Source organism: Puma concolor, chromosome B1 (assembly GCF_028749965.1).
Source record: "Puma concolor isolate L17-30 chromosome B1, mPumCon1.1.hap2, whole genome shotgun sequence".
Lineage (NCBI taxonomy): Eukaryota > Metazoa > Chordata > Mammalia > Carnivora > Felidae > Puma > Puma concolor.
The window spans coordinates 116,137,270-116,151,525 of record NC_141670.1 but is presented as its reverse complement, the minus strand read 5'-3'; the positions used below and the strand labels follow the sequence as shown (position 1 = coordinate 116,151,525).

Sequence of the window (14,256 nt, the reverse complement as noted above, 5' to 3'; positions counted from 1 at the left end):
CAGCCCCATAACGGTCACACTTGATATGATTCATTTGGTCTCTGCCACTTCAGCTCCAACTAAGCTCTTCATCAAGTTGAGTCCTCTGGGCTCCAAGGTCAAGCTGTTCTGGATTAGTTGTATTCCACAGAAAATGAGAATGCCACCAAATTGTTTCTTGAGCTCACAGTCCCTGGGGTACACTGCCCTATAACTGTAAAAACCACCTAAAGATTATACCTAATCCCAGTCCCAAATGACATCTCTTTGTTTATATTCTACCTTGGGTGTAGAAAAGAAGGGATACATGCATAAAAATGCAAAACATAAAAACCTAAGATTCGGTGCATTTTGGGGAAAGTGATTCTGATTAGGAAAAAAGCCACAAAAGTTTCTTTATATAGTTCATCTGGCCTAAAAAGCCCACTTCCATACATAAGCACACGTTTCCACATTTAACACCCAGATATGCATTCAACGGTTATGTTCAGACCAACATGTGAAATTAGGTGAGCACATGAAAGATGCTCTTTAATTATTCTGTTTTTACTGTTTAAAATGCCTATGAGTTTCATTTGGGTCTTAAAAGATATTTAAGGTCTTGAACATATGGGAATGACTTAAGTGTTGTCTTCAAAGTGGATGTTAATTTGACTCTGAAGTTAGGATAAACTATTTCTCAACTCTCATAGGAAGCAAGTAGGAAGAAGGTTTTTAATCCCTCAACAGCTTACATGAGATTATCTCATTTTTGCTGTTTTTAAAAGATTGTCTCAAATCCCTCCCCTTTTTGGCTAGAAATACCACTGCTTATGGGTCACAGTGGACCCCAAATTTCATACTCTGGGATTTTTTTTTTCTTGGGCCTGAGGAAGTTCAGACAGTGGGGTGAATCTAAGGGAGCCTACAGTGATGATTCGTGACATCGGATTCACTGGGGAATTTCTCCAACATGCTGCCCCCCACCCCCGAGATCCAGAAACCTCCCCAGATATTAGGGTCTGCAGCGGGACTGCTCAGTTTAAAAAGAAAAATCAGGGGCGCCTGGGTGGCGCAGTCGGTTAAGCGTCCGACTTCAACCAGGTCACGATCTCACGGTCCGTGAGTTCGAGCCCCGCGTCGGGCTCTGGGCTGATGGCTCAGAGCCTGGAGCCTGTTTCCGATTCTGTGTCTCCCCCTCTCTCTGCCCCTCGCCTGTTCATGCTCTGTCTCTCTCTGTCTCAAAAATAAATAAACGTTGAAAAAAAAAAAAAAAATTAAAAAAAAAAAAAAAAAAAGAAAAATCAGACTAACTCACAAGAGCTCTGGAACCTTCTTGGAAATTTGAGCTTGAAAATCATGACTAGAGGTTACAGACTATCAGAATTGTCCACTTTATTTATTTTTTAAAAAAAAATTTTTTTTTCAACGTTTATTTATTTTTGGGACAGAGAGAGACAGAGCATGAACGGGGGAGGGGCAGAGAGAGAGGGAGACACAGAATCGGAAACAGGCTCCAGGCTCTGAGCCATCAGCCCAGAGCCTGACGCGGGGCTCGAACTCACGGACCGCGAGATCGTGACCTGGCTGAAGTCGGACGCTTAACCGACTGCGCCACCCAGGCGCCCCCAGAATTGTCCACTTTAATCCTTTGTTTTGCAAATGGGGAAACCAAGGTGTGGGATGATTAAGTGACTGTTTAGGCATCCGGTTAAGGTACCTACAAAATATGTATTGTCCTGGACTTTTACCCCTGGGACACAGCCATGCGTAACTTGCTGATGTCATCACACATCTAAGAAGACAAGCCTAAACCCTGCTCTCCGCTCTCGTCCACGTTCCAGGCACACTTAGAATGCTGCATCAGTGATTCTGTAGTAGCAGGAGTGATGCAAACGAACACAATACAAACTAGGTTGATTTGGTTTTACTGCTCCAAGGAGAAAGGGGGAAACCACCATTTACTTAGCACTTGCTACATGCTAGTTCCTATGCTGGGTATTTAGTTTGACTGTTTCCACTCATACTTCAAATACCCCTCCTTCTAATGTCTATAGCTCTGAGATATCTTTCTTCCTTGTTTGAATCTATAATGTTTTATTTGTACTTGTAACAGGGTACTTAAGATGGTCTTCATTTTGTTTTATAGTTAGTTTGTGCCAATGATTTTTCCGTGTGAGCTTATATACTGCTTGGAAAAAAGAGACCATGTTTTACCAATCTATGTTCCAAACTATGGTGGTCTCCAGAGGAGGTTCTCAATAAATACTTTCGAATGACTGAACAAATGAACTAGTAGTGTTTAAACAGACCCATTCTTCATTCGTCAATATTACCAACAATTTTGCCAACCATTATACCAACAAGCACATGGTGTGGCTTAGGCCATTACATGAACAGAAAATGGATCTGTGTTTTCTACACAGCCTATTGTCATGTTAAGATCCTAGAAGTGGATCTCCACCAACTGCTATGCTACTGAAGACACATTTCACATCATTCATTTAACTAATATTTACTAAATACTATGTGAAGGAGAGGCTATACACAGCATAGCCTTAATGATTTTCTTTTTAATGTTTATTTTTGAGAGAGAGACAGAGAGAGAGAGAGACACGGAGTGTGAGCAGGGGAGAGGCAGAGGGAGAGGGAGACACAGAATCTGAAGCAGTCTCCAGGTTCTGAGCCATCAGAGCAGAACCCAACTCTGGCCTTGAACCCAGACACTACCAGATCATGAACTGAGCCGAAGTCAGCTACTTAACAGAGTGAGCCACCCAGGCGCCCTTAGCCTTAAGGATTTTTAAGCTTTTATAAGTAACTCTGACAATTACAGATGAAATGATTCTGGAATCAAACTCATATGGATCTATTAATTCCTTTTTTTTTTTTTTTTTAAAGTTTATTTCTTTTGAGCGAGAGAGAGAAAGCACAAGTAGCGGAGGGGCAGTGGGAGAGTGAGAGAGAGAATCCCAGGCAGGCTCCATGCTGTTAGTGTGGAGCTCAATGCAGGGCTTGAACCCATGAACCATGAGATCATGACCGGAGCCAAAGTCAGATGCTTAACTGACTGAGCCACCCAGGTGCCCCTGGATCATCAATTATGCCACTCACTTGCTACTTTTCTTTGAGGAAGCTATTTGTTATTGTTCTTTAAAATCAGTATAGAGGCGCCTGGGTAGCTCAGTTGGTTGGGCATCTGACTCTTGATTTCGGGTCAGGTCATCATGAGCTCATGGTTCGTACGATCAGGCCCCAAATTGGGCTCTGGGCTTATAGCGTGGAGGCTGCTTGGGATCCTTTCTCCCCCTCTCCGCCCTGCCGCGGCTCATGCACGCGCATTCTCTCTCTCTCAAAAGAAATAAACTTAAAAAAAATAAAATCAGTATAAAAATGGAATAGGGGTTGTTGTGAGGAATAAATGCATGAATATATGTAAAACAGAAAAATGCTTGGTACACAGTGTTAAGTGCTATGTGAGTGTGGTTACTTATAAGGATACAATGGGTAATACAAAGACAGATATGTAAAGCCAACATTTCCTAAAAGCTCTTTCTTTGCAACGTTTTCGTAAGACATAATGAGAAGAAAATGACTGGTATCAGCTTCCTTTCCCTTTCCCACACCTACAACCTATACCCACACACATACCCCACACCAACACGGTGAGAGAAAGGTAAAACTGAATGTGTTTCCTACTGTGAAACGAACCTAAAGTTATTTTCCTACAAATGAGAATGAGTTCTGCTACAGTATATGTTTATTGGATAGTTCTATCTATGGTTAAAGCATGGACATAATACTTTTTTATTTATTATTATTATTTTTTTTTAAATAAAACTAACCAGCCTCCCAATAGTTTTGAAATTAGCAACTCTGGCCTCAGTACCACCATGTTCTAACTAATTTAGCTACATGATATAACTAAAAAGACTGGCAGTAGAAGACAAAGAGAATAAAAGCAAGAGACCTAGTGAGCTTTTTACTTATGTTTTGGTGATGAATGTGACCAAGTGGAATGATACAAACCCCAAATCACGTAAATTAGTTCTTTTTAAACCAAAGTTACATATCCCCAGAGAGAAATGGTGACAAGGTATATAAACTCTTTGCTCACAAAAAAGTAGCAAAACAAACAAACAAACAAACAAAAAAACTTTATATTAAGAAAAAAAACAAACACTGTATGCAGAGTAGAATGCAAAAATCACAAATTTGGGGACAAAATAAGAACTTCAGAGAAAATGCAATTTTCTGATCATGCTCACTTGTTCTTTATCTAGTTCTGGAGAGTTTGTTTAAAAAAATTTTTTTTAAAGCAATGATATAAATTACAATTAGTAAGACAAAACAAGGTAGGGCAGTAGAAGAGATGGAAACAAAATACAAATGTAACTGGTAGCCAGTCATAAATTTGTCTTTTTAAAAAATAGAACTGTCCTAGGAATCTTGGAAGAAAAAACTTCTGAACCATAATGTGTTATTTTTTTTAAATAAGTGTGTTTCAAAGTGATTAGAATAGGGCCTAGGACATAGGAAGCACCATGTAATTGTTAAATAAATAGTTAAAAACCAAATAAATCACACTATTGGATTCTTTGAGCCAATAGCTTGTTTGAGGCTTTTATATCTATCTTTAACTGTCATTTATAGCTTCATGGCTCCCAGATATGCATCTCTAGCACAGATATCACTCTGAGATGGTGACCTATAAATTACCTACCTTCTCTCTCCCTCCAGATGTCTATAAGGTACCTGAAATCACCACCATGACCAAGGTCACACTCTTGATCTTCCCTCTCAAACTCCACCTTCTTCCTAAAATACCCATCTCACCATACATCCTCAGACCTGTCTTGATGTTTCTTATTCCTTGGAGGTCCTTGATAAAAGGAAGTAGAGGAAGGACTGGAAATGAGGAATAAAACCAAGGCAAACCCAGAAACATCCACATAGGTGATTCTTACATTTCCTAGGTAAAGGGTACAAAGCTCCACTCAAGCCAAAGTCTGACAGTGACTAAGTCCTCAAATAAGCAGTTTTAACAATGGATGGGAATTAAGGCATTGAGGATGTAACCTACAAGAGTTCACAGTAGTGGAAAAAACACCCAGCCTCTGAACTCCACTCTTTTTCCACACTTACTAACTTTTCTTGTCCACTATAGTTCAAAGATAAGGCTGGAAAAAAGGGTGAAATGCCGGTGATGGCAGATTTTACATCTTTACATTCTCTGTTTTCACACAGTTTTATAGGATCTTTTATTCTGAATTTCTGGGTGGGAGGGAGGAGAGGGTGGGTGATGGGTACTGAGGAGGGCACCTTTTGGGATGAGCACTGGGTGTTGTATGGAAACCAATTTGACAATAAATTTCATATATAAATAAAAAAAAAAAAAAAAAAAAAAAAAAAGAAACTTTCAAAAAAAAAAAAAAAAAAAAAAAAAAAAAAAAAAAAAAAAAAAAGATCCTGTTGAGGTCCAAGTGTGTATGTACATGGAAAGAGGAAAGGCAAACAAATTCATCTTCAACGTATGCTCTAAGCAGAATGGACCAGAAGGCCTGCAGAACCTGAGCTCTAAGTCCTACAACCAACTCATACCCACACCCACCAGGTTAGAAACTGGGAATTCTGAGAGTGCCTGGGTGGCTCAGCTGGTTGAGTGTCTGACTTTGGCTCAGGTCATGATCTTGTGGCTCATGAGTTCGAGTCCCGCATTGGACTCTGTGCTGACAGCTCAGAGCCTGGAGCCTGCTTCAGATTTTGTGTCTCCCTCTCTCTTTGCCCTTCCCCCACTCGTGCTCAGACTCTCTCTCAAAAATAAACAAATATAAAAAATTAAAAAAAAAAAACCTGGGCATTTTGATTTTTCAAACTTCTTATGCTATGTGTTCTTCTATAAACAATATAGAAGCAGAACTGGGTAATAATGTAGAGAAGCAAAACAGGATTCATGTTACTTTGACTTTAACAGAGATGGTTTTATACTTTAATTATTATTAATATCTAAGTTGGTGCTGGTAAATAACAAAAAGAGGATAAAACATAACAAGGACTAAAACCAAAAGAAATCACAAAAGGATGAAAAAGAGAACATTCAAAGTAAAAATCTCCTATGCTGTCTGTTTTCTAACATTTTTCTAACACTACCATCAACACCTACAACTGCAATAAATGAATACTGTAGGGGGCACCAAGCACTGAATTTTTAGTATATCTGTACAATATATTGGTTTATATGGTGGATTCTAGATTTTCAAAGCTGTCACTTTGAAAATAACCCTTTTATGTTTTTCTTCTTCTGTTTTTTAATCCTGAAAAATAAAAGTAGTAACAACAAATCTTTGAAAAAACTCCTACCAAACAAATGTATTTTGATCCACCCAGTGACATACAGCAAAGGCACCTCTACAGGTACTTGGTCTGATGAGATATGGCTCCTCACTTACCGAGAAAGGCCCAGGAAGGCAGGGGCTCTCACCTTGTTTGGAGTTGACATCTGAAGGGAGGTGTGAGGGGTGTGATCCTGGAGAAAAGTGCTCGTCGCTGTACGTGATAAGGGGGGTGAGAGGATGGACCGCGTGTGATGGCTGCACCACAGGCACCTTATTTGACTGCAAAGTAACCACAAGGTCAACAGTTAATAGGAACACCTCTCCCAAAGAAACAGTCACAAAATAGCAGTAACTGGGCATTAGCACAGCCCAAGAATCATCTCTAGACCTGAAAAATTGAACTCATCTGCTGTACTCATTACACCTTCAGAATTTTTCCATGTTAAATACTCACGTATATGGGTATCATATACTATCAGTTATTCAATCAGCACCTATGAGACTTTTAGGTTGATTATTATTTCATATTACATAAATTTCTGTGCATACATATTTATGACCTTCTGGATTATCTCCTCAGGTTATGTTCAACTGTTCAACCCAGAGTTACTGGAGCAAAAGTCACAAACGTTTTATAAACTCTTTTTTATTCACTACATATGTCTGCAATAAAAAGGCACTCAAAAAACTGTTCAATAAACAAATAAATGAATATTACCAATTTGAAGGTCAAATTTTTAAACAACCCAATCAATATAAATTTTCTGTACTGATATCCCCTTAGTGTATATAATTTGTAAGTCTATAGTTTGTACATCTTACAGAACCACATTACAACATTTTTTTTCATGTCTTATAGCTTTGTCAATCAAATATGACCATCCATTCATTATGCTTTAGCACTACTCGGTTTGTCTTCAGGTTCTCTAGTTTCTACAAGTTTTGACTGATAAAAGGGAATTTCTAATCTTGAGTTTAACTGCATAACGGGAAATGTGGCCTGAAAGAACACTTTAAATTGTTAACATTTTATAGGTCTTATATTAGCTTAAAAATAAATTTTATTATTGAATTTGGAAGTCTAAAATTACATAACAATAATATTTTTAAAGATTCAGGTCATTTTTTGGGCTGTACCAATTTGAAATCTGGGATCTCTTTGTTTTAAGTTTAATCCCCCCACCACCAAAGGAAGTGCTTACTAAGCAAGTAATGTAAACAAGACTCAGGCAGTTTAACCTGATTAGGGAGATTGTTTTTGATAAACTCTACACTGCCTCCCCCTGCCCTTGAAAAAAGAAAGTAAACTCGATGCAATTATATACATGCAAAATATGTTTCTGGTTTTAAACTTATCCATTAATTACAGCAGTCCCAGGAAGATCTCAATTTTTACAAACACTACAGTAATAAGTAACTTGTGATTTAAGAGAAATAAAATACAATGAATTTTGAATATTCACTAAGTAACTAGTTCAGACAGGTCTTTACCAGTTTGAATCAGTGAGATTTTTACTGTGCTATAAAGTAAAATACATGTGAAATCTGTTTCCCCAGAAGCAAATATCTATATTAAAAAAAAAATATATTGAGGAACTACCTGACAACTGCACAGTATAAACTGCTTAAAATGTGGGTCCATGTTGAATGGTTAAGAGCCCTATAACACACTTGCTGACATACACACTAATTTTAAATTTGGTGTTTTTGTTTGTTTTACAAATTAGATATAAAAAGTATGTGGCTCCAACGGGAAGGACTACCCTCAGGAAAATTAGGAACAATTATCCTAGTAACACTTAATTCTCTTTACAGCTAGTAATACTAATTTTCTATACCCTATCATTACAACCTCCACCCAAAAAAACTTATTAAAAAAAAAAGGGGGGGGGGGCGAATCACCCTTTTTTAGACAATGACATAATTTCCATACTAGATTTGCCCTGTATGATCAGCTCCTGTCTCTATGGCAGAACTTGCACAGCTCGTATAGCCCTGGGCATTTATTAAATAGAGCACCATTATCAAAGCCCCATGCCTTTTCTCTATATACCTCAGCACAGACATCTATGCATATAAATGTGTGAAAGGTTAGAAAAATGTTTCAATGCTTTTCAAGTGTTAATGATGCAGTTTGCCAAATACACAGAATGAGCTTCTTAAATACAAGGAATTTAGAATGCTACAGGAGGTGGGGTGGGGGTGGGGATAGAAGGATATCATTACAAACCCTTTTTAAAATGGAAACAAAAATCTCAACACTCAAATGCTAAAATGAATACATTTCAACTCCACTAAACTGCTTTGAGTCTCATTTCAAAAGTCTCATAAGAAGCATAATTGCCAAGCAATCTACAAAGGTATTTTCTTGGAGTGCTTATAAAGAGTAAGCATTGCAGAAATCTTCTGGAAATATATATATTTTGCATGCCTTTCTTATTTCCAGAGCACCACCTTAAGGAACCTGCATTAGCAGGCAGCATCTTCTTAATGTCTGACCTATCCCTCCAGTCATATAGCTCAGAATCTGGTGCCATGAATTTTTGCTAAATTATGCTATCCTTGCTCTCCTCTTAATTTTACGGTTTTCAACACAGATTTGCTTTCCTGTGGGAAGAAGATAAGAAGCTGAGGATTTTAATTTAAGCTCTGGCCTTGTCTTATATTTTGCAAGATGGATAGTGAAAGCAGTACTAGTAGGTGTGTTAAAGCCAACAAGGATTATGTCCATTTTTGTGGCCAAATAATAAAAGCAATATGAAATCTCAATAATATGTGTGAGCACAATTCTGGGGTTTGTATTTTGCCTCCTGCTGACCACCTCCACTATGTATATAAACGGATCCAACCCCTATGCTAGACATCACCAGCTTGATCACGTGTCCACAGCCCTAAACTGTGGGCTTCCTCTGATAGGAGGAGTTCTTGTTCTCTGATACTATATGTACACACAAGGCAAGAACCCAGGCAGTGGTACTCTGTGTAAGTTTGAAGACAGACAATATAACCATTCTTAATTCTAGTCCTCTAATCTCCAAATACCAGTGTGGTGTATGTTGTGGTGGGGAATAGGGGAGGAACAACCATTTGACTAGCTAGTCAAAAGGACAATTTTATGTAACTATATTATAATGCGCGGTTATACCTGTATATGAGGGCATATGTGTATATTGGTTAAACACCTAAAATGTGCCAAGCGCTCTTCTAGCACTGAAGGTCAAAAGAGACAAGGTCCCTATTCTTCCTCAGCTTCCTTTCTAGGTAGGGGCCTGGGAGTGGGATGGGAGTATTGGAGACAAAGAAAAAATACGTAAAAAAAAAACAAAACAAAACCAAAACAAAAAAGACGGCAGCAAGTACTATGAAGAAAAGGAACTGGGTGATAGGAAATTCAGTGTGTATCTAATTATATGCCTTCATATCACGTTAAAAGCTGTAAGAAACCAAAATTTCATTTTAAGATTCGTATTTTCTAAGACGAGAAGCTGAGAAATGGAGGCCCCAGGAAATGGATGATCAAGCCACGACTACTGTCAGCACTTCTAATAATACAGCCTTGCTCACTACACAACTGCAGTGATACAGGGTCGCAATGCATAAAAAGGGAATGGAAACCCCTGGGTCACTACATACAGTGGAATCAAGTAGTAGAGAAACACCATCTTCCCGGCTCCCCCTCTATACTGGGTACTGTGTACCCAGGACCTCACTGAACAGAACCCAGGTCTCCCGACTCCCACTGTGGTGCTTTTCCCCACTACACATCTCCCTGTAAGGTAGAGATGAAGGGTAAAAATCACATTGACTCTTTTTTCTTTCGTAGGTACAGTCAAGCGCATTCACAGGTACATTCATTGGTACATAGGTACATTCACAGGTAAAGTCTTAGTTTCCAGTGGAAAATCACCAGGTATTTTCAATGTGTGTCCTTTGTTTCATTATCCCGGGGTAACAGCACCCACTATTAATCCCATCTTTATGAGATAACCTGGCGACCTTGAGACATCCTGAATCTTCCACTGCTGCGCGGAGAGGTTCAGAAACTTGTCTAGGCTCACATGGCAGTAAGTGGCTGACCCAGGACACAGACTCTGATCTTCCAACTACATATTCTTTAATCTCAGGCTGGTGAACAAAAGACAGGTAAGAAAGATGTTAAGAGAAGGTACCAGAAAAGGGAAAGAAAATATAAGGGGCGTGGGGAGACTCTAGAAGACAACTCTCTCACCTACCTACACTCCGCACCCACACATGGCTATCAGTAGGAAGCCTGCAGTCTTTTCCCAAGCTTGGAAAACTACCAGGCCATGCTACCTACCTAGTGCATAATAATTATTATGCAACTAACACAAGTGCTTACTGTGTGCTAAGCATTTTATAGTACCTTTAAAGCAGGTACTATTATTATCCTTCTTTTACAGGTGAGGAAACTGAAGCATAGTGAAGTCAAGGAACTTTCCCAAGGGGACAGAGCTAATAAGTGGCAAAGCTAGGTTCAAATGCAGCAGTCTGGCTCTAGGGGCCACGTTCATTACCAGCACAGCATGCAGCCTCCCCGAAGAGCCAAGTTCATAAAATCTTGGACACTGAGTTGACCATCTGGGCCATACCTGACAGTATGTGACATAGATGAAATGACTGTGTGGTCTCTGTCCCAGGCACAGGAATCACACCAGACAAAGAGGCACCTCAGGAGAAGTGGTCAGAGCTGCAGAGACTCAACTGGCGCCTTTCTCTCCAGGACTGGAAAACATTCCAAGGAAGCTAGCTTGGCTGCCACCCAGGCTGGTCCTTGCAGGTAAGGACCTCTTTGGCATCATAGCCAATAAAACCCACACCTCCTGTGGACACGAAGTGGGTGCCACTTAGGGATCCTGAGAGCCACCCCCAAAGCAGCGTTCCCAGAAATGACCCACTCACCGCTGGCAGTAACTCAAGCTGCCATGAATGTTGTCAGCCTCCGAGGATGTGGTTCTGGGAAGGACTAAAAAGTGGTTCAGCGCCCTCCTGGCTAAAGCCGTGGGCCTGCTGGTAAGAGCAGGAATTGGGGGAGAAACCTGCTGGTCTAGTAGCTTGTCCCCATTCTGCACATCCCCAGATTTCAACTAAACCCACAGTGCAAGACCTGGCTGTGCATAAAGGCCTTGAGTTCCATTTCAATTGGCTGTGCATTTTATCAACGATCCTGCTGGTAATAACCAAATCCAGAGAATATTAACATTCCACCAACTTACTAAGATGAGGCATTTCATCTGGCCTCAATTTTTATGGTGCGATTTTACTTTTTATTAAACTCAAGAAATCTGGTCCTCGTGGAACAGAAGCCATGTAATTTTATATTGTGTCTTCCCCTCCTCTTCTGAGAAGCTGAGCTTCTCAAGCTTTCCCACAGAGGAGCAGATTTAATTTACTCCAAAAGGAAGGATACAATGGTTTTCTTGCATCGACTAGACCTCAAAAGTAACATTTTTTGCACTGGAAATCTCCTAAGCTCCACCAAAGCTAAACACCTGATTTCTGTCTGATGTGGCTTTCAAATCTAAGACCACTGCTGGCTGTGATGCAGCAGCTTTTTAAGGTAACAGTTAGGGCCTGGGCTCTGAAGACTTCCTGAGCAGGAACTGGTAAGTTCTAAGGTTTGCAGGACAAATATTCTTGAGCCCGAGTCTGGAGGCAAAGGGACGGTCTCTCTATTGGACACCCAGAATGTTTTCCGAAGAGCGGAAGGAACGTGTCGTAGGGGAAGGAATTAATATGGATTAGACACCCAGTTAAGTGCTAGTCATTACGGCCATGTCTGTATATTCTCTGGCACTCATCCACATAAGTGGGCAGTTTCACCTCTATGTTTATAGAGGGGAAGGCAGAGTTCTTTCAGACACAGAGTTAAGCAATAATTAGCTGAGAAAGGACTTGTGCTGGCATTAGTTTGACACCCAAGTCCCTGCTCTTCTTGTTCCACACGGCTTGCTCCTCGGCTTCTCTCTCCATCTCGGTTGCAAACTACCCTGCCAGATGAGTGTGGCCTGCAACGAAGCATCTGGACAGGAACAACCACCCACGTGGAGAATAATGGTGTCACCAGCAGGTCTGCAGCTACTATTTTCCTAGTTCTCCAGATAGTGGTGATTTCTATATATTATATCATTTTGTCTTGGAATCACCCCTAAGTTAAGTGTTATGATTTTTGTTTTACCGGGAAGAAAACCAAGGTTCTGTGAGGGTAAGGAACTTGTACAAGATCACACAGGATGTTAACCTCAGGACTGGAACCCCGGTTGGTGACTCTGAAGTCCGCAGCTTGTATCCCAGGGAACCAAAAGCGGACAGTCCTAGCATTCTCTGGCTTCCAAGTGGAAGAGATGAGTAATAATATAGTTTAATATTCAAGTACATGGGCAGTGGAGGCAGAGAATTCACATCCCATTCATATTCACTTGGGCACTACACTTAGGTAATTCACTTAATTATTCAGAATCTGTTTCCTCATATACAAAGTGGGTCGAATGATACCTCATAGAATTAAGGCATGGATTAATGAATAATTCACATAATATATGCTCAATAAATATTTATGGAATGGATAAAGGAAAGAAGAAAGGAAAAAGAGGCCGATTAAATGAATTACTCCGACTCCCAAATGTTTAAATTGCTCATCGCTAAGACATGGTATATTTTAGAATTTAGACTGGCTTAGATCTGCTGTAGCATTCATGTACACGTAGGTTTGCTATGTGCTTGCTTTGTTTCCTTTTTAGACTGTAATTTAATAGATAATACAATTTTAGCCCATTCATTTGAAAAACCTCTTACATGGGTGATGGGCATTGAGGAGGGCACCTGTTGGGATGAGCACTGGGTGTTGTATGGAAACTAATTCGACAATAAATTATCTTTAATAAGAAAAAAAATAATAAATAAAACATAAAATAAAATAAATGAAAAATCTCTTACAGTAGTTCTCAAACCTTTTTTCTCTCAGGGCACTTAACACTCTTAAAATTCACGGAGGATCCTGTTGAGCTTTTGTTTGTGTGGGTTTATCTACAAACACTTATCACATTAGAAATTAAAATGAAAAATTTTTAAATATTAATTCATTTAAAGACAACAAACTTATGTTTGTTGCATGTTAACAAAAAGTATTCTTCTGAAAAGTGACTGTTTTATAAACAAAAATACACGGGTGGCATAGTTTTACATTTTTTTTGCAAATCTCTTTAACATCTGGTTTACTGATGACAACTGTATTCTCTAACTGCTTTTGCACTCAAATTTCCATCTTGATATGTTATTTTGGTTGAAGCATATGAAGAAAACCCGACCTTGCACAGATGTGTTGTTGAAAGAGGAGTATTATTTTCGTAGTTTTTGAGATTATTCTGGAACTTCTTTGATACTATACTAAAACTTGACAAGTGGTAGTTTCTGAAAGGCTATCTGCAATGTAGAATCAAAAACTATAGTTTCCTACCTTACATTAAAATCCACTGATCTTGCATTTTATTTAAATTTAACCATGCATGATTTTGTAACATTACCCATTGGTCATTTGGCAAATACGGGTTGACTGAGTTGAAACATTTCATTACACAATATAAAAATCGCATTAATATCACCACTGCTCTCATCAGAAACCTTTAAGGATTTGGGAAGCTATGTGGCCCACAGTAATGGATACAAAGTTTCTAAAATTCTAACTTTTGCTTGAAAGCTCAAATTTTACCACTGGCAACAAATGCTGTCGATTGTTTTCACTAGAGAGAGACCCACTTTGCTCATTTGTGAGAAAATATCTGCCGACTACCAAAGCTGGAAGAACCATAGTTTGTCAGGTATGCATTCGAGGGTCAAGATTTAGTAAAATTAGTAATTTTTGCTGCTTCATCCTAGGTGACAGTGACAATTTTTTTCTTGGGAGAGTGCTGTGGTACAGAATTCAATAATTTGAATTACTTGTGCT

The 14,256-nt window shown here is 39.3% G+C and overlaps 1 protein-coding gene across 4 annotated transcripts in view; it reads right to left on the bottom strand.

Moving 5' to 3' along the window:
- Nucleotides 1-14,256, bottom strand: part of LEF1 (lymphoid enhancer binding factor 1) — a 122,602-nt gene that overhangs the window by 31,073 nt on the left and 77,273 nt on the right. For all 4 annotated transcript variants that reach the window (XM_086704437.1, XM_086704435.1, XM_086704434.1 and 1 more), the window contains exon 4: nt 6,440-6,572. In XM_086704437.1, coding sequence (XP_086560563.1) covers nt 6,440-6,572 — 133 coding nt within the window. The remainder of the gene's footprint in view (nt 1-6,439; nt 6,573-14,256) is intronic.